The sequence below is a fragment of the Nerophis ophidion genome, linkage group LG10 (genome assembly GCF_033978795.1).
Source record: "Nerophis ophidion isolate RoL-2023_Sa linkage group LG10, RoL_Noph_v1.0, whole genome shotgun sequence".
Lineage (NCBI taxonomy): Eukaryota > Metazoa > Chordata > Actinopteri > Syngnathiformes > Syngnathidae > Nerophis > Nerophis ophidion.
The window spans coordinates 53,182,041-53,202,986 of NC_084620.1; the positions used below are offsets into that span (position 1 = coordinate 53,182,041).

General features: G+C 39.5%; 1 protein-coding gene across 1 annotated transcript in view; it reads left to right on the forward strand.

Annotated features, from left to right (window-relative positions):
• The first annotated feature begins 5,927 nt into the window (after positions 1–5,927).
• The window catches only part of LOC133560993 (rab GDP dissociation inhibitor beta-like), a 33,965-nt gene continuing 18,946 nt past the window's right edge, over positions 5,928–20,946 (forward strand). The window contains exon 1 of the mRNA XM_061914103.1: positions 5,928–6,085. Within this exon, the coding sequence (XP_061770087.1) occupies positions 6,041–6,085 (45 nt within the window). The 5' untranslated portion in view covers positions 5,928–6,040. The remainder of the gene's footprint in view (positions 6,086–20,946) is intronic.

The following is a 20,946-nucleotide window of genomic DNA, read 5'->3' on the forward strand; positions in this document are numbered from 1 at the left end:
AGCTGCTCATCCAGATGAGGTGGTTAGGGCATCTGGTCTCAATATCCCCCGGACTCCTCCCTCGGGAGGTGTTCCCGGCACGTCAGGCCCGTAGGAGACCATGGGGAAGACCCAGGACATGTTGGAAAGACTATGTCTTCTGGCTGGCCTGGGAACACTTCGGGGTCCTCTGGGAGGAGCTGGACGAAGTGGCTGGAGAGAGGAAAGTCTGGGCTTTTCTGCTTAGGCTGCTGCCCCCACGACCAGACCTCAGACAAGTGGAATAAGATGAATGGATGGATGGCTATAGGTATCAAAGATCATATATAGTTGTGATGTATTACAAAACTGAAATATTTACTGACACTGTGGTGATGGAAAAAAGTAACGTAGAACATCATCATGTTTGTTGTTGACTATAAATATCAATTTATGTACACACCAACATGGATGCTTCTGGTAACAAATGTGTTGGCAATTTAAATGCACATTGTATTTTAATAATGATATAAATACACATTATATTTACATAACTTTATAAATACACATTATTTTTGAATAACTTTATAAATACAGATTGTGTTTGAATAAAAATACAGATTATGTTTGAATAACAAATACAGATTATATTACAATAATATTATAAATACAGATTATATTCAAATAATACTTTGTATCATTTCAGGCGTCAGCAAGTGTTTGTCACAGCTCAGAATTAAATGCACGATGCCTGTTTGGGTGCATTGTGGATGTTCACCATACGTATTTTTCAAATCGTTTGAAAGGCGTAAAAAACAAATTGAAATTTTTTAATATAGTTTTTTTTGCCAAAATTTCTAACCTAAAAAAATAAAAATACCTTTTGTATTCCATTTTTTACATTAATTCAGCCTTTTCAATCATTAAATAAAACAAACTTTATTCTTACAGCACTTTTAAAGCACCTGTGAAGACCTTTTGGTCATTTAAGGCAGCGATGTCAAACTCAAATACAGAATGGGCCAAAATTTTCAAACCGAACAAAGCCGCGGGCCGAGGTTGAACAAATTAACCTTTTAATAGGGACCCAAACAAGTTTTGCATTGAATATTGAACAAGTAGGGCTTATATAACTTTATAGTGACATGCAAAATCGAGTTTCAAATAATAATAATGATTTGAAAATATCAATGGCATATCAAATAAAATTTAAATAAAAATTGAATGCCTCTTTTTGGCGGTGGGGTTGAGGTGGACGGGGTTTGGTGATAGCGGGGGGTGTATATTGTAGCGTCCCGGAAGAGTTAGTGCTGCAAGGCGTTCTGGGTATTTGTTCTGTTGTGTTTATCAATCAATCAATGTTTACTTATATAGCCCTGAATCACTAGTGTCTCAAAGGGCTGCACAAACCACTACGACATCCTCGGTAGGCCCACATAAGGGCAAGGAAAACTCACACCCAGTGGGACGTCGGTGACAATGATGACTATGAGAACCTTGGAGAGGAGGAAAGCAATGGATGTCGAGCGGGTCTAACATGATACTGTGAAAGTTCAATCCATAATGGATCCAGCACAGTCGCGAGAGTCCAGTCCAAAGCGGATCCAACACAGCTGCGAGAGTCCCGTTCACAGCGGAGCCAGCAGGAAACCATCCCAAGCGGAGGCGGATCAGCAGCGTAGAGATGTCCCCAGCCGATACACAGGCAAGCAGTACAAATCTTAAGGTTATTTGTACGGCCACCCTCAATGTGACCTGTATGGCTGTTGACCAAGTATGCATTGCATTCACTTGTGTGTGTGTATAAGCCGCATATATTACGTGACTGAGCCAGCACGCTGTTTGTATAGAGGAAAAGCGGACATGAAGACAGGTTGTAGAGAACGCCAAAGGCAGTGCCTTTAAAGCCCACCCCAAATATTGTTGTCCGGGATGAAATTCGGGAGAGGCACTGAACTTCGGGAGTCTCCCGGGGAAATCGAGAGGGTTGGCAAGTAAGAGTGTTAGCGGTGAATGCGGTGTTACAGCGGCGGGCCAGCTCTAAGGTTAATTTGATATTGCCTCAAGGGCCAAGTGAAATTACACGGCGGGCCAAATTTGGCCCGCGGGCCAGAGTTTGACCTCCATGATTGAAGGTTTGAATAATTATTCAAAAATGACTTTGTTTGATCCAAAGGCCTTCAGGGTCAGATAAAACACAATAAAAATCATGTTTCTCTGGCCTTGAAACCATGAATGCCTTTAGGGATTTGTCGAATAACTGGCAGTGTATGGTACACCTGTGACAGAAATAGACATTGACATATCTCCATTCAACATAAAAAACATATATCATGGAGTAAAGTGGTCTAATACGGCACAAAAAGGCATATATCAAGGAGTAAAATTGTTCAAGGCCTACTGAAAGCCACTACTACTGACCACCCAGTCTGATAGTTTATATATCAATGATGAAATATTAACATTGCAACACATGCCAACACGGCCTTTTTAGTTTACTAAATTGCAATTTTAAATTTCGCGCAAAGTATCCTGTTGAAATTGTCGCGGTATGATGACGCGTGACGTCACCGATTGTAGCGGACATTTTGATCCAGCACCGATCCCAGCTATAAGTTGTCTGCTTTAATCGCATAATTAATTACACAGTATTCTGGACATCCGTGTTGCTTAATCTTTTGCAATTTGTTCAATTAATAATGGAGACGTCAAAGAAGAAAGACGTAGGTGGGAAGCGGTGTATTGCGGCCGCCTTTAGCAACACAAAACACAGCCGGTGTTTCCTTGTTTACGTTTCCGAAAGCTGATGGTGAAGCTTTACTATGGAACAGAGCGGTCAAGCGAACATGGTTCTCTACCACATGTCAACCGGCAGGTTTCGGTGAGAAAATGGTGGTATTAAGTCGGCTCTTACCATAGTTATGAGTGGAAAGCTTGCGTCATGCCTCGCCTCCTGCAGCTGGTGGACTCTCTTGCCTCCTCCCAACTGCCGCCCCCGACCGTCGGATGCTTACACCGTGGAGGAGGGGAGGGGGGGAAATCTCAGTTGAGAAACGTGGCGGTCACCACACCCGTGGCCACACACCTCCGACTTTCAGGTACGACCATATAATTTCACTAAAACACTAATAACACAATAAAAAGATAAGGGATTCTCCAGAATTATCCTAGTAAATGTGTCTAATAACATCTGAATCGCTCCCACTGCCCTCGTCTTTTTTTTTTCTTTTTTTTTCGAGATCTTCACTCTCACTTTCCTCATCCACAAATCATTCATCCTCGCTCAAATTAATGGGGAAATCGTCGCTTTCTCGGTCCGAATCGCTCTAGCTGCTGTTGGCCATTATTGTAAACAATGTTCAGATGTGAGGAGCCCTACAACCCGTGACGTCCCTCGCACATTGTCTGCTACTTCTGGTACAGGCAAGGCTTTTTTATTAGCGACCAAAAATTGCAAACTTTATCGTTTCAGCAAAAATATGGCAATATCGCGAAATTATCAAGTATGACACATAGAATGGACCGGCTATCCCCGTTTAAATAAGAAAATCTAATTTCAGTAGGCCTTTAATACAGCAAAAAAAAGACGTATAATGGAGTAAAGTGGTTTAATACATTAAAAACATGAAGCGACCGGAATGAGAATCAGCACCTCCAAGTCCGAGTCCATGGTTCTCGCCCGGAAAAGGGTGGAGTGCCATCTCCGGGTTGGGGAGGAGACCCTGCCCCAAGTGGAGGAGTTCAAGTACCTAGGAGTCTTGTTCACGAGTGGGGGAAGAGTGGATCGTGAGATCGACAGGCGGATCGGTGCGGGGTCTTCAGTAATGCGGACGTTGTATCGATCCGTTGTGGTGAAGAAGGAGCTGAGCTGGAAGGCAAAGCTCTCAATTTACCGGTCGATCTACGTTCCCATCCTCACCTATGGTCATGAGCTTTGGGTCATGACCGAAAGGATAAGATCACGGGTACAAGCGGCCGAAATGAGTTTCCTCCGCCGGGTGGCGGGGCTCTCCCTTAGAGATAGGGTGAGAAGCTCTGCCATCCGGGAGGAGCTCAACGTAAAGCCGCTGCTCCTCCACATCGAGAGGAGCCAGATGAGGTGGTTCGGGCATCTGGTCAGGATGCCACCCGAACGCCTCCCTAGGGATGTGTTTAGGGCACGTCCAGCTGGTAGGAGGCCACGGGGAAGACCCAGGACACGTTGGGAAGACTATGTCTCCCGGCTGGCCTGGGAACGCCTCGGGATCCCCCGGGAAGAGCTAGACGAAGTGGCTGGAGATAGGGAAGTCTGGGCTTCCCTGCTTAGGCTGCTGCCCCCGCGACCCGACCTCGGATAAGCGGAAGATGATGGATGGATGGGTTTAATACAGAAAAAAGGAAAGGCATATATCATGGAGTAACATGGTTTAAAGGCCCACTGAAATTAGCTTTTCTTATTTAAACGGGGATAGCAGGTCCATTCTTTGTGTCATACGTGATCATTTCGCCATATTGCCATATTTTTGCTGAAAGGATTTAGTTGAGAACGTCGACGATAAAGTCCTCTGTGTTTTTTATACATTTTGATTTCTATTTTACTGTTTTAATTGCTTTTACCCTTTAAAATTGTTTTTAATCATATTTAATTTATATTGGTTTTATATTTATTTATTTTTTGTTTTATTCAGTCATTGGTGGAGCATAAAATTGTTTTTAACATGGCTGTGCAGCACTTTGGAAACGTTCTTGTTGTTTAATTGTGCTATATAAATAAAGTGGATTGAATTGAGAAAGTTCGCAATTTTTGGTCGCTAATAAAAAAGCTTTGCCTGTAGTAGCGATGTGTGCGTGATGTCACGGGTTGTAGGGCTCCTCGCATCCTCACATTGTTTACAATCATAGCCAACAGCAGCAAGAGCGATTCGGACCGAGAAAGCGACGATTTCCCCATTAATTTGAGCGAGGATGAAAGATTTGTGGATGAGGAAAGTTAAAGTGAAGTACTAGAATAAACTTTTTTTTTTTTTAAAAAGGTGACGGTAGTGGGAGCGATTCAGATGTTATTAGACACATTTACTAGGATAATTCTGGAAAATCCCTTATCTGCTTATTGTGTTACTATTGTTTTAGTGAGATTATAAAGTCATACTTGAAAGTCGGAGGGGTGTGGTGACTGCCAGTGTCTCTGATGGAAGCCATGGAGGAGCCAAGAAAGTCGCAGCTGCCTCTTTGATAGCTGCAGGAGGACGCAAGCTCCGCTCATGTCTCCGGTAAGAGCTGACTTATTACCACAATTTTCTCACCGAAACCTGCCGGTTGACATGTGGTAGAGAAACATGTTCGCTTGACCGCTCTGTTCCATATTAAAGCTTCACAACAAACAAAGAAACACAGGCTATGTTTTGGTTGCTAAAGGCAGCTGCAATCCACCGCTTTCCACCAACAGCATTCTTCTTTGACGTCTCCATTATTAATTGAACAATTTTGCAAAAGATTCAGCAACACAGATGTCCAAAATACAGTGGAATTATGCGATTAAAGCGGACGACTTTTAGCCGTGAGTGGTGCTGGGATAAAATGTCCGCTCCAGCCAATAACGTCACAAGCACGCCTCAACATAAGCGTCATCATTCCGCGACGTTTTCAACAGGACACTTCGCAGCAAAATTTAAATTGCAATTTAGTAAACTAAACCGGCCGTATTGGCATGTGTTGCAATGTTACTATTTCATCATTGATATATAAACTATCAGACTGCGTGGTCGGTAGTAGTGGCTTTCAGTAGGCCTTTAACACAGCAAAAAAAAAAAAGAAAACATGTATATTGAGTACCATGGTTTAATACAACAAAATGTACTAAAATGACAAAAAGGGTTGAAGTAAAAATATTGTGATTAATTAAAAGACCAAACTAAACAAAGAGAATAATATCCACTGTACCAGCGCTGTCCCGGAGTGATTGACGATTGTCAAGCCACGCCCCCCGGAGTCATGTGACCATTCTGAGCCCCGCCCCTTTCTCACTTCAGCCTCGGCGGATCTCCATTTTCTTCTTTTCCTGTCAGGGAGCAGAGAGTCGACGGGAGAGTCGACAGGAGTCACAATGGATGACGAATACGACGTTATCGTCCTGGGCACCGGACTCACGGTTAGAACCTTTTCAATTGTGTCTGCTCCGCTTCGTGGAAGTGTTTTACAGGCTGTTACCCGCGCGGTTAGCTCCTGATGCTAATGCTTGCGGCCTAGTTAGCATTAGCACGTATCTAGCATCTATCATAACTATTATTTCTTCTGCATTCTCCTTCAAAGAAGCGATTTACTTATTCCTTTCAACTCATTCGGGCTACTTAAATCTTAGGCTCGGCGGGAGTTAAGCGCGAACTGGCAGCTTTCTTAGGGGAAGATTAATCCAAGATTAAATCCTAACCGTAGATTAATCATTAATAAAATAAAGAATAACAATGACGTCACTATTTTATCGTCTGATGTGCCATGTGGTTATTCTTGGAATTTTCAAACTGGTTAATGGTATTTATTGTTTTCTCTACATAATAGAATCTAATGTAACTGCTCTTAATTTTGAAGATAAAGAATGACATTAGAAGTCTACAATAGTCCCTAACTTAATCCAAATGTCAGCTTCCCAAAAACTGCTGTAACATGTAAAACAAGGACACCTTCTAATTCGACACAACTGCTCACTTGTATTGTTGGAGTAAAAGGTCCAGTCATACTTGCCAACCCGCCCGGATTTTCCGGGAGACTCCTGAAATTCAGCGCTTCTCCCGAAAACCTCCCGGGACAAATTCTCTCCCGAAATTCAGTCGTAGCTGGAGTTCACGCCCCCTCCAGCTCCATGCAGACCTGAGTGACGTGTTGACAGCCTGTTTTCACGTCCGCTTTCCCACAATATAAACAGCATATCTGCCCAATGACGTTATAACTGTAGAATCATCGAAGGCGAGTTCTTGGTTTCTTCTGTGGGTTTATTGTTAGGCAGTTTCATTAACGTCTTCCCAGCGCGGTAACAACACACAACAACAGCAGTCCGTTTTCGTCTACCGTAAACCAGTTTGTCTGCCTTAAACTGCAATGCTATGACACTCTTAAACAGGACAATACTGCCATCTACTGTACAAGCATATGGTTAGAAAAACAAGGATGGACAATTCAACCCTTAACTCAACAATGAGTAGATAACTGTTTTGTTGAGGACAGCGTGACGCAGTGGCAGAGTGGCCGTGCGCAACCCGAGGGTCCCTGGTTCAATCCCCACCTAGTACCAACCTCGTCACGTCCTTTGGAAGTAGTGTCAAAGTGCTTTAAGTACCTTGAAGGAAGAAAAGCGCAATACAAGTACAACCAATTTATCATTTACGTGTGTGTAAATGTGTAAATAAATGAACACTAAAATTCAAGTATTTCTTTTATTTTTATATGTATATGTATATATCTATATATATATATTAGGGGTGTAACGGTACACAAAAATTTTGGTTCGGTATGTAAATCGGTTCAGAGGTCACGGTTCGGTTCATTTTCGGTACAGTAAGAAAAAAACTAAATATACATTTTTTGATTACTTATTTACAAATGTGCTCAATCTTCCACCAAAAATCATTTTCTTAGTGGAATATTTGATGTGAAGTAATCGGAAACTTGGATAGGTCAATAATTCATAATAACATTGATTTTGATTCAATATTGTGTTTTAAACAATGACAGTTTGAAAAAAAGAAATAAACAGCTTTGTTTTATTAGTAAACGTTGCAAGTTTTCTAAATTTCATTTAGCCTTTAAGATTTTGATTCCACTTTTGTTTATGTTTTTATTTTTAATAGTTTTTTTTTGAATGTGCCGTGGGCCTTTATAACATTAGCTTTGTGCCGCAAATGGCCTCCGGGGCACACTTTTGAAACCCCTGCTATAGATAATAAAAAATTCAATCTGATTAATCAAAGGATAAAAAGCAGAGACTGGCGACGCATGCGCGTTTATCATAACTCTCTCGCTCTCTCTGTCTCTGCCCCGCCCTCACGAATGTTAACGCTGTGTGCACCACTTTTTTTTTTTTTAACCCCTTCTTAACCCTGAACGTACATTGAAAATACATACAACCCTAACTTAAAATGCCGGACATTCGAGGCATTTAAGAAACTCCACCTGGACAGCTCCGCAAAGAGGACATATCCCGTGAAAAGAGAAGGTGTGGTCAGTCTATCATAGCCCAGTCGTTGCTAGCATGCCGTGTGTTGTTTTTTTGATTGATTGAAACTTTTATTAGTAGATTGCACAGTACAGTACATATTCCGTACAATTGACCACTAAATGGTAACACCCGAATAAGTTTTTCAACTAGTTTAAGTCGGGGTCCACGTAAATTAATTCATGGTGCCTCGGTGTGCATGGTTTACACAACGTGCGGTGCGCTACTCATAATCGGAGGTCTCAAGGTTGGCAAGTATGGGTCAAGTTGAAGTTACAACAGCAATAATGTCACAGATGAACACAGGATGAAAGCTCCACTGGCCCAAACCAAGCCTAAACTAGCCATCTCCAAAATGCCAACCATGCCTCCTTATTTTATTGACATCGTAGAAATACAAATGAAACAAAAAAAAACCCCCAGCAAAATTGTAAATAAAAAGTGCAACAAGCTTCAACACAAAAAAGAGTTGCAATATTGCTTTGTTGTTAGAAAAAATAAACAGGGATATATCTGAAGTTTTTTTACAAAATAAACCCAATAGTGTGGTAATTGTAACTCAATCCAGGCTTCAGTAAAACACTCATTGGGCGCCTTGCATGGCAGCTCCCTCCATCAGTGTGTGAATGGGTAAATGTGGAAGTAGTGTCAAAGCGCTTTGATTACCTTGAAGGTAGAAAAGCGCTATACAAGTACAACCCATTTATTATTTATTTATTGTTGAATAACGCACAGTGTGATGGTTAAATATTGATATACAGTATAAAGACACATACATGTAAATAGTTTTGGGAACTATTTTTAATCTTCAAAGATGTGTTGATATCCATCCATTTACTACCGCTTGTTCCTATTGGGGTTGCGGGTGTGCAGGAGCCTATCTCAGCTGCATTGGGGCGGAAGGCGGAGTACACCCTGCAAAAGTCACCACCTCATCACAGTTGACATATTTGAACATATTCCAATTCTGTTATGTGTTGCAAAAACTTTGAACCTCCTGACTTCAAGAAGTGCTTTTGAAATATTATTGTACTAATATCAACATGCTATTGCTTCATTTAAAAAAACTAAACTCAACTGACATTCTAACATAAAGGAATTGATTTGCAGACAAAATGTTATTACAGTTGATTTCAAGAACATTTTTCATTCATTTTGGGTCCTGGAGCCTATCCCAGCTGCACTCGGGCAGAAGGCGGGGTACACCCTGGACTTGTGGCAGCTATTCTGTACATAACCTTCAAAATATCAGTCTCTTGCTGTCACAATTTGTTTCCCTCTAAAAGCGTTTGCGAGAATAAAAGTATTTACCGAGTTGGTTTGTGTTGTTTTTGTCAGCACTATGACGATGACTCATGACGTACAACACACATCCTCCTGTAGCCACAATATTGACATTTTCGGGCTGGACAAGTACTTCAGCCACAAAGCCATGTCAAAAATTGCCAAGTTTACACTTGAAAAAAAATCTACAACAATAAAAAGTTGATAGGAATAAGATATACGTTATACATTTATCTAACACATATGTTTTAAATTGATAGATTGACACACTGTTATGTGTTGTCATATTTACTCACTTCCTAATTAAATTTCTAGGCTAATTTCATGAAGAAATTAATTTATTCAAATTATTTATGAAACTTTTTTGCAGCTTCTTTAATAAGCAAGCACCAACCTTTTAAAAAAGGGGCTGATTATTGAGAGAGTTCCGACACATTGAAAGTTGGATTAAACAAAAGCAGTCACACTAAAATCTTGACTTTCTATTGAGATTGACCATACATCGGTTTTAAAATGTACAACTTTAATAGTTATCACGGAAAAATGATGCTTATCTCACTGGAATTGTCTAAAGGTGAACTGTCTGGTAAAATTATTAGTTTTTTTGTTTGAATGTACACACATAGCTAATTTACAGTTAGGTAAAGCAGGTCTGAAATGACTTAAATGTGGATGGTTTGGTTTGAATCATACAGTTAAGTGTAGACAATGATTGTTTCAAAGTTTCAACATTAAGTAGCATGATTTACTGGTAATAGCTGAGGCATGACACAACTAATCCCGTGATGCCTGTGGGGCAGGAGCACACCATGTTTGCAGCCACTGGATGTACATTTCCTCAATATTTGCTTGAATGGACCATATTTAGGAAGCTGCTGACATTAGTATTTTATCCTACCAGGAAATGGTGTTAAGATTCTCTTGACCCGCATACAGGAAATGGTTTGTGAACACGTGTTGGATTTTATGAACAAAGTAAGCTCACACAGGAAAACATATTCAGTTTGACAAAGACTGTTATTGACAATTGGTCTGAAAAACAAATTACCTTATTGCAACATATTGAGAGATCACAGGAGATAGTATCTATAAACATGTCAAGATGATTTGGAACTGCTCACAGAAGAAACAAATGGAAAGTGAATATACTTATCATGTATTGTGGGTCTGACAGGAAGTGACTGCATGCCTCATTTCCTCTCTCACTGCACACTGTTGGAAGGCTGTTTAGAAAATGAGTATTCACACACCCCAACACACTGCTTGGAACATGAGTATTCACACACCCCAATTAGGGCTGGGCGATATGGCCTTTTTTTAATATCGCGATATTTTTAGGCCATATCGCGATATACAATATATATTTCGGTATTTTGCCCTAGCCTTGAATGAACACTTGATGCATATAATCACAGCAGTATAATGATTCCATGTGTCTACATTAAAACATTCTTGTTCATACTGCATTAATATATGCTCATTTTAAACTTTCATGCAGAGAAGGAAATCACAACTAAGTAAATTTACCAAAACTGTATTTATTAAACAGTTATATTAGCAGGTGACTTTTCAAACGATGCTACATATTAACAGTAATGCTACATTTGGTAGCAACGTTTGTGCCCCACACTTGACAAATTAAAGTTGTCTATTGTTTTAATTGATCTCAACTCTGTACACTGCTGCTGGAATTTTAATTTTCCTGAAGGAACTCTCCTGAAGGAATCAATAAAGTACTATCTATCTGATATCATCCCGCTTGAAGCCGAACCACCTCCAGACGATGGACCCCTTGCTGTTTTTCTTGGGAATTAGTTATTCCTTCATTTGTTACCAGATTCGCACCTTCTTTCTCTCGTATTATCCCTCGCAACACTCCGCTAGCATCACACCTAACGTTAGCCACGCTGCTACCTCTCTGCTGGGCGAGGCCGTATATGTATGTGACGTATGTAAGCATGTGCGCTCGCTGTCTGTGAGAAGGAGACACAAGGAGTGGGAAGAGGCTATAGTGTAATGCCCGCAGCTAAAAGCAACTGCGTGAGAACGTATACTCCAATATTACGATATAGTCATTTTCTATATCGCACAGAGACAAACCTGCGATATATCGCCCAGCTCTAACCCCAACACACTGTTTAGAACATGAATATTTTTACCCCCCAACACACTGTTTAGAACATGAGTATTCACACACTGTTTAGAACATGAGTATTCACACAACCCAACACGCTGTTTAGAACATGAGTATTCACACACCTCAGCACACTGTTTAGAACATGAGTATTCACACACCCCAACACCCTGTTTAGAACATGAGTATTCACACACCCCAACACTGTTTAGAACATGAGTATTCACACACCGCAACAAATTGTTTAGAACATGACTATTCGCACCCCCCAACACATTGTTTAGAACATGAGTATTCACACCCCCCAACACACTGTTTAGAACATGAGTATTCACACCCCCAACACACTGTTTAGAACATGAGTATTCACACACCCCAACACACTGTTTAGAACATGAGTATTCACACACACCAATATACTGTTTAGAACATGAGTATTCACACCCCCCAACACACTGTTTAGAACATGAGTATTCACACCCCCTTACACTGTTTAGAACATGAGTATTCACACACCCCAACACACTGTTTAGAACATGAGTATTCACACACCCCAACACACTGTTTAGAACATGAGTATTCACACACCCCAACACTGTTTAGAACATGAATATTCACACACCCTAACACACTGTTTAGAACATTAGTATTCACCCCCCCAGCACACTGTTTAGAACAGCAGTATTCACACACCCTAACACACTGTTTAGAACAGGAGTATTCACACACCCCAACACACTGTTTAGAACAGGAGTATTCACACACCCCAACACACTGTTTAGAACATGAGTATTCACACACCCCAACACACTGTTTAGAACATGAGTATTCACCCCCCCAGCACACTGTTTAGAACAGGAGTATTCACACACCCTAACACACCGTTTAGAACAGGAATATTCACACACCCCAACACACTTTTTAGAACATGAGTATTCACACCCCCTTACACTGTTTAGAACATGAGTATTCACACACCCCAACACACTGTTTAGAACATGAGTATTCACACACCCCAACACACTGTTTAGAACATGAGTATTCACACACCCCAGCACTGTTTAGAACATGAATATTCACACACCCCAACACACTGTTTAGAACATGAGTATTCACCCCCCCCCCCCAGCACACTGTTTACAACAGGAGTATTCACACACCCTAACACACTGTTTAGAACAGGAGTATTCACACACCCCAACACACTTTTTAGAACATGAGTATTCACACACCCCAACACACTGTTTAGAACATGAGTATTCACCCCCCCAGCACACTATTTAGAACAGGAGTATTCACACACCCTAACACACCGTTTAGAACAGGAATATTCACACACCCCAACACACTTTTTAGAACATGAGTATTTACACACCCCAACACACTGTTTAGAACAGGAGTATTCACACACCCCAACACACTGTTTAGAACAGGAGTATTCACACACCCCAACACACTGTTTAGAACATGAGTATTCACACACCCCAACACACTGTTTAGAACATGAGTATTCACACACCCCAACACAAAAAGGACCTTTAAAGGCTCCAAGTAGGCCTCAACAAATTGTGTTGACGATACCCACAAATTATTGCCAATAAACTATATTATTATTGCAGATAAACTATATTATTATTGCAGACACACGATATTATTAATGCAGATAAACTATATTATTGCAGATAAAATATTATAATTGCAGATAAACTATATTATTGTAGATAAACTATATTAATATTGCAGATAAGCTATATTTTTATTGTAGATCACGTATATTATTGCAGATAAACTATATTATTATTGCAGATAAACTATATTATTATTGTAGATAAACTATATTATTATTGCAGATAAACTATTCTTATTGTAGATGAACAATATTATTATTATGTTGAGACCAAAAGAACACTGATGAAATATTAATACATAATAATAATGCAAGTACATTCTTGAAATACTATAAACTTTTATTTCCCCTTTCTTTGACATTGAGTTAAATACAATTAATACAAGTAGGGAATAAGCGTTAGAAAATGGATGGGATGGAAAATACTGTGTTAGCAAAATTTAGCACTTGATTAAAAATCACAACTAAAATGAATTAAATAGGTTTTACTTCTGTTAAGGGACACACACCTTCAAATATACACAACCAAAACAATAAATATGTGTAATAAAGTTTCTGTGACTAAATGTATCACATTTATCATCATCCCTGTATTATTCAAAATGCACACACATGTATATTTGAACAGAGTTGTATTTTCTTTTCCAAATAACCAAAATAGACACACAAGACACTTTCTTGGTAGAGGAAACATTAAATATTGTTCTGTCTTCATAACAGCCATATTATTTTATTTGTGACTTTGAATATGATTATCTTCTTCCATTTTCATTTGTAAACGTCTTCCAATACAACATTAGGTGATCATTTCTTTAACTTCCGGTTTATGTGACATCATGCAAGTTCACTTCCTGTTTAAGACTGTTTCAACTTGACACTGTGGACTTTATATCCATCACTTTGCAAACACAGCACAGCCTTAGTCTTTAATGTCAATACTGTATCTTAAATGTTAATGTTCAATGTGAATACTCAATTGTTTGTTTTGAATACTGTATCTTAAATTTTAATATTAATTGTGAATACTTATCTTAGTTGTTTGTTTACTTTGAATACTGTATTTTAGTTTGTTTACTTTGAATACTGTATCTTAAATGTTTATGTTCAATGTGAATATTTATCTTTGATATTTATGGGGAAAGACGTTAATATAGAGATTCGCCAATAAAACAATAACAAAGTGTGTCATGACAAACATGTTATCAATATAAAATGCGTTCCATTAAACATTCGCTAAATGTTGGCTGTATGGAAACAACCGGTAGGAACTACGGTTGTCACTGTATGGAAATTTCTTACCCCGGTTATTGTGACCAAATTTATCACGGTAATCGTTATAATCTCAGTATTTTGCTCAACATTTTCAAAAAAGTACTGAAATCTTTTAACTAAGTTTTATTGCAAAAAAACCAAAACACATCCACAATGATTTTCTTTGAAGAAGAAACATTATTGTAGATAGAACACTGTACTTGTACCTCAAGTGGAAATTGAATGTGCATATGAAAACAACACTAGGGTTATAGAAAAAGTATTATGGCAGAAACCAAATAACCTTCCATCCATCCATCCATTTTCTACCGCTTATTCCCTTTTGGGGTTAAGTAAAAATAAAAGTAAACATTTGGTAAAATGGCATCAGATGGCCATAAGACGTAATTGCACTTTTTGTCCATATAGATAAAAATTGTGTTCCTATATGAAATCTAGTCTTATACACAGGGCTGCATGATTACGGCTGCAATAATATTTAAGATTATTTTTTATTAATCAGCATTATTCAATTGGTTAATTTCGGTAAGTGAGTTTAGGGGTGTGAACGTGACGCCATAATTTAATTTGTAATGTGTGAATGTTGTCTATCTGTGTTGGCCCTGCCATGTCCATGGTGTACGCTGCCTTCCGCCCCAATGCAGCTGGGATAGGCTACAGCAACCCCTGTGACCCCAAAGGGACAAGAATTAGAAAATGAATGAATGAATAATAAAAATGCTATAGATAAAAGTTATTCATATATTTAAAGACATATATTTGTATTTTTGTTAATAGTATCAACGTGTCAGCATTTTCTCATTGCATGGTGCCCTGATCTCAATTTTAACATTTTGATAGAGAGGTATTAAGTTATGTACAGGTAGATGCTGTTTCGGAACAGATCCATTAAAAGTTTGAGCAGAAATATGTCGTATAGGAATTGAATTGAGTATCAAGTATGGATTGGAACCGGGACTAACTTTCCCATTCTCCGGGAATCGTTTAAAAGTTTAAATTTCGATTCTTAGTTTCGATATCCAGTCCACCGACCCAGAAGAAGAAGCCGCTGAACACCAACGAAGAAGCGCCCACCGCCGGAAGTGTTAGCAAAGCCGAGCCTACGTAGCCAAGCGAGTCAGTCGATCATGGATAGCGGGCGTCGACTGTCGAAAGTGTGGCTTTATTTTACAAAAAAAATTAAATATCGGTGAAATGTAACACGTGCGACAGGACTGTTTCGTGCTTAGGAGGGTGCACGTCGAACATGATGAAGCACCTCCGAGTTCATGGAGTACAAATAAATGCGTGTCCAGTCTTCGACAGGAGACACTATCTGTCCAGAACGCTCACGCATCCTGCCTGAGAAGGCGGATATGGTCATTTTCCTAAACAAGAACTGTCTCTGATTTTATACTGTACCTGCTACTAATCAGGACTGGGTTTTGCAAGTTGTTTCTTATTGTTTATTTGCTTTTCTGCACCTGGTTAGCCCATCAGTGGGAGCAACATGTTTAAGAACCTGCAGCATCATACACTTGTGTGTAAATGTGTTTTCATGAGGTTTTCCAAATAAAGCTCTCTTTATGAAAGTGTACCCCTGTGAAAATGTATTCATAATTTATAATATTTATATTCAAGTTCATAGATTTGATATTTATATTCTAATTGAAAACAGCACTATGAGGAATGTATAGTAAAGTTCATAAAAAGTTAATAGAATTAAAATTGATGGAGAATGTCAGACTATTTCATTCAGAAAGACTGTAGGTTACCTAGCTCATTTAAGATATCCTAAACTTTTTTTTGACCCTGCCTTTTTTTTTGTTTGTTGGTTTTTTTCAAAGAAAGAATCGGAATCGAGAATCGTCGGGAATTAGAATCGAAACAAAGAATCGGAATCGTTCGAATTCAAACGACACCCAACCCTAATAAGAATTAACTATGCACAATAAATCAGTACCAAAATGCTAAGTCACATGGATGTTTTTTAAAGTAATAACTATGTGAAATGAACAAACCCACAAAATGTAACATTGTTTACTTTTTGATCTCAATATAAAACACAAAGCAGTTTGACTAATGAAGATAAAGTCTGATTAACAAGCTTTATTCTTCTTTAACAACAAACAGGTGTGATACCTCTCACATTTAATACACAATCTTCACAGCCCGCGTTCAGTTGGATGAGATGACAGAACATTTTAGCTAGTACTGATGTTTTTTGAACACTGAAACAGTTAGCAGTTAAATAAAGGCAGACTGAACATCCCAGTCAACAAACTGAAGACTTTATAAACAAGTTGTGATAATGTTCACGACACAACGCCTGCTGCATGTTTCCTCACCTCGTTAACTCTCAGTCACAGCAGCAGGATGTTGTGTTGAGAGAATAAAAGCAACATCATTATCTTTTTCTCCTGCACGGTAAACAATTCGCCTGGGACAAATGCGTTTGTCTCCAATATTGTCCACAACTGTCACCATAATAAGAACAGTGCGCTCTTGAACGCACGCTGAGACTCCACGGAAATGAAACCAGGGAAAACGAGGTTAAATGAAGCGCTTGGCTTTGTTTCCGCTGAGAGGAACTTTACAAAGCAAAGTCTGTGTAGTTGCTTTCTGCCACGTTACAAGCCAAACGACGCTAGTGCTGCTGAGAGTCTGTTTCCAGGAAGTAAGCAGTGTTGCCTAAAATGCATGAATAAATGATGGGTTTTCAGTAATTAAAAATACAAACGGTATTACTGTATGAAATTTTACCACAGTTTTTCATTATAGCGTTTACTGTTATGTCCCTAGTTGGAACTAAAATGCAGGGCTGTATAACTAAAATAAATACCAGCATATAACACAATTACTACATCACAATAATAATTTGATGCATTAAAGGTGCTGTTTGCAACTTGCTCACAGTAACATTTTTCAAAGCAACAATATCTTATGTTACCATTAGTGCTTTAACAGAACACACTTGTTTGACAATTGTCTATATTTTTATGTAATAACATTTTTTACCTTTCACTCAACCGGTCTCGTCAATACGTACGTGCAGGGAGTGCCTGCACACATCCAAAATGAGTCCAAACAAGGAATATTATGTAGTCGTGTTGTTGTTATAGAACAGGGATAGGGAACCTATGGTTCTCGAGCCAGCCGTGGCTCTTTTGATCACTGCATCTGGCTCTCAGATAAATCTTTGCTGACATTGCTTAACTCGATAAGTAATGAATAATTCCACTGGTAATCAATGTTAAAAATAACGTTCAAAATTAAAAACATTCTCATGCGTATTAATCCATCCATCCAAGAAGTCGCATTAATGGTAAGAAGTTTTTTTTATTTATTATTGGTTAGCTTCAGAATAACAATGTTATTAAAAAGAATAAGAACATTATTATACTCTAAAAATGTTAGTCTTACTTAAAAATGCACACATTTAGTTGTATTCATTGTCAAAAAATATTGGTAACACTTTAGTATGGTGAACACATTCTAAGTAACAAAGACTTAAGACTTAATTAGACACTAGGGCAGGGGTCGGGAACCTTTTTGGTTTAGAGAGCCATAAAAAGCTAAATATTTTGAAATCAATTTCTGTGAGAGCCATATCATAATTTTTTGAACACTGAATACCACTAAATGCGTGCATTTTTAAGTAAGACCAACATTTTTAGAGTATAACCATTTAGGGATGTCCGATAATATTGGACTGCCGATATTATCGGCCGATTAATGCTTTAAAATGTAATATCGGAAATTATCGGTATTGGTTTCAAAATGATCAGTATCTGTTTCAAAAAGTAAAATGTATGACTTTACACGGACGTAGAGGGAAGTACAGAGCGCCAATAAACCTTAGAGGCACTGCCTTTGCGTGCTGGCCCGGTCACATATCATCTATGGCTTTTCATGCACACACAAGTGAATGCAATGCATACTTGGTCAACAGCCATACAGGTCACACTGAGGGTGGCCGTATACACAACTTTAACATTGTTACAAATATACGCCACACTGTGAACCCACACCAAACAAGAATGACAAAAACACATTTCTAGAGAACATCCGCACCGTAACACAATTCCAACTTGCTGTTTTGAGGCATGTTAAAAAAAAATAATGCACTTTGTGACTTCAATAATAAATATGGCAGTGCCATGCTGACATTTTTTTTTCCATAACTTGAGTTGATTTATTTTGGAAAACCTTGTTACATTGTTTAATGCATCCAGCGGGGCATCACAACAAAATTAGGCATAATAATGTGTTAATTCCACCACTGTATATATCGGTATTGGTTGATATCGCTATCGGTAATTAAGAGTTGGACAATATCGGAATAACGGCAAAAAAGCTTTTATCGGACATCTCTAATAACAAGTCTATTATTCTTTCAAACAACGTTGTTATTCTGAAGCTAACCAATAATAAACAAAATACTTTTTACTTTATCGGACATCTCTAATAACAAGTCTATTATTCTTTCAAACAGCGTTGTTATTCTGAAGCTAACCAATAATAAACTAAATACTTTTTACCACGGTGGCAGAGGGGTTAGTGCGTCTGCCTCACAATACAAAGTTCCTACAGTCCTGGGTTCAAATCCAGGCTCGGGATCTTTCTGTGTGGAGTTTGCATGTTCTCCCCGTGAATGCGTGGGTTCCCTCCGGGTACTCCGGCTTCCTCCCACTTCCAAAGACATGCACCTGGGGATAGGTTGATTGGCAACACTAAATTGGTCCCTAGTGTGTGAGTGTGAATGTGAATGTTGTCTGTCTATCTGTGTTGGCCCTGCGATGAGGTGGCGACTTGTCCAGTGTGTACCCTGCCTTCCGCCCGATTGTAGCTGAGATAGGCGCCAGCGCCCCCCGCGACCCCGAAAGGGAATAAGCGGTAGAAAATGGATGGATGGATGGATGGGCATTAACGCGACATCTTGAACAGGTGCGGTAGAAAAACAGATGGCTGGATTAAAATACATTAGAATGTTTTATATGTTGGACTTTTTTTTTAACACTGTGATTATCAGCGGGATTACTCATTACTTATCGTGTTAAGCAATGTCAGCTAAGATTTATCCGAGAGCCAGATGCTGTCATCAAAAAAGCCACATCTGGCTCGAGAGCCATAGGTTCCCTACCCCTGGAACATATAAAGGTTAGGGTTACTAATAGGCAATAATTCAGAGGTTATTGAGGGAAGACTCTTAATTAATGACTTACTGCTTGTATAATAAGGCCATGCAGAATAAGGCCTTAATAAGTACTTAATAATGACTAATTCAGAGCCAATATGTTAATAAGCAATTAATTAACGGTGACTATGTTCTCCATACTAAAGTGTTACCAAAATATTATGTGGATCTCATGGAAATACATTTTAAAATATTTGGCTTTCATGGCTCTCAGCCAAAAAGGTTCCCGACCCCTGTTATAGAATATAGATTCAATGACAGCCAACGCTAGCTATCCACATTGCTATTGTTAGTTAACAACATCTAAAGCTAATGTGCGTGCATGTGTTACATACGTAAGAGGGCGGGATATACATTGCTGCCCGCTAGGCATCTGCTGCTTTCTACTGCTTGTCCTTCTCGGGGTCGTGGGGGGTGCTGGAGCCTATCCCAGCTGCAGTTGGTTGGAAGGCGGCGTACACCCTGGACAAGTGTCCACCTCATCAACACAGATAGCCAACATTCACACACTAGGGACCATTTAGTGTTGACAATCAACCTATCCAACACAGATAGACAGACAACGTTCACACAGGATGTACCCCGCCTTCCGCCCGATTGTAGCTGAGATAGGCGCCAGCGACCCCCGCAACCCCAAAAGGGAATAAGCGTTAGAAAATGGATGGATGGAATCAACCTATCCCCAGGTGCATGTCTTTGGTGGGGGGGTTGGTCCATCCCTAGGTGCATATTCTTGGTGGGAGGGCTATCCCTAGGTGCATGTCTTTGGTAGTGTGGGGGGGGGCTTATCCTCAGGTGCAAGTTTTTGGTGGTGCGAGGGGTGGGAGCTATCCCCTGGTGCATGTCTGGAGGTGGTAGAAAGCCGGAGTACCCACACAGTCAAACTTACCGTTGTTTTCCAATGGTGGCATTGTACCTTTTTTAATTAGCCGAGGAGGGAGCAAAAATAAATAAGTTACCAACCAGGATTTATGAGCATTTGAAAATGGGCTCATCACATATTCCTTGTGACCAACTCAGGTTAAGGAGCTGTGACAAAAGTGGAATGAGCATTTGTGGCCATTGAACAAAGGTATATGTGGTGTCATGTGATTTCACATGTCTTTATTGGCCTAACGTGTTACTAATTGAAAAGTGACTCCGGACTTTATGTGCTTCCTGTTGACATGGCCTTAGGGAGGGAATCTCCATGTTTCAGAAAGTAGAACAGTCTTGCTTAGTTTGAACAAAAACATGTGTCCTCTTGTCCCACTGCTGTAAAATGTGGACTTTCTACTAGGGCTGGGCGATATGGCCTTTTTTTAATACCT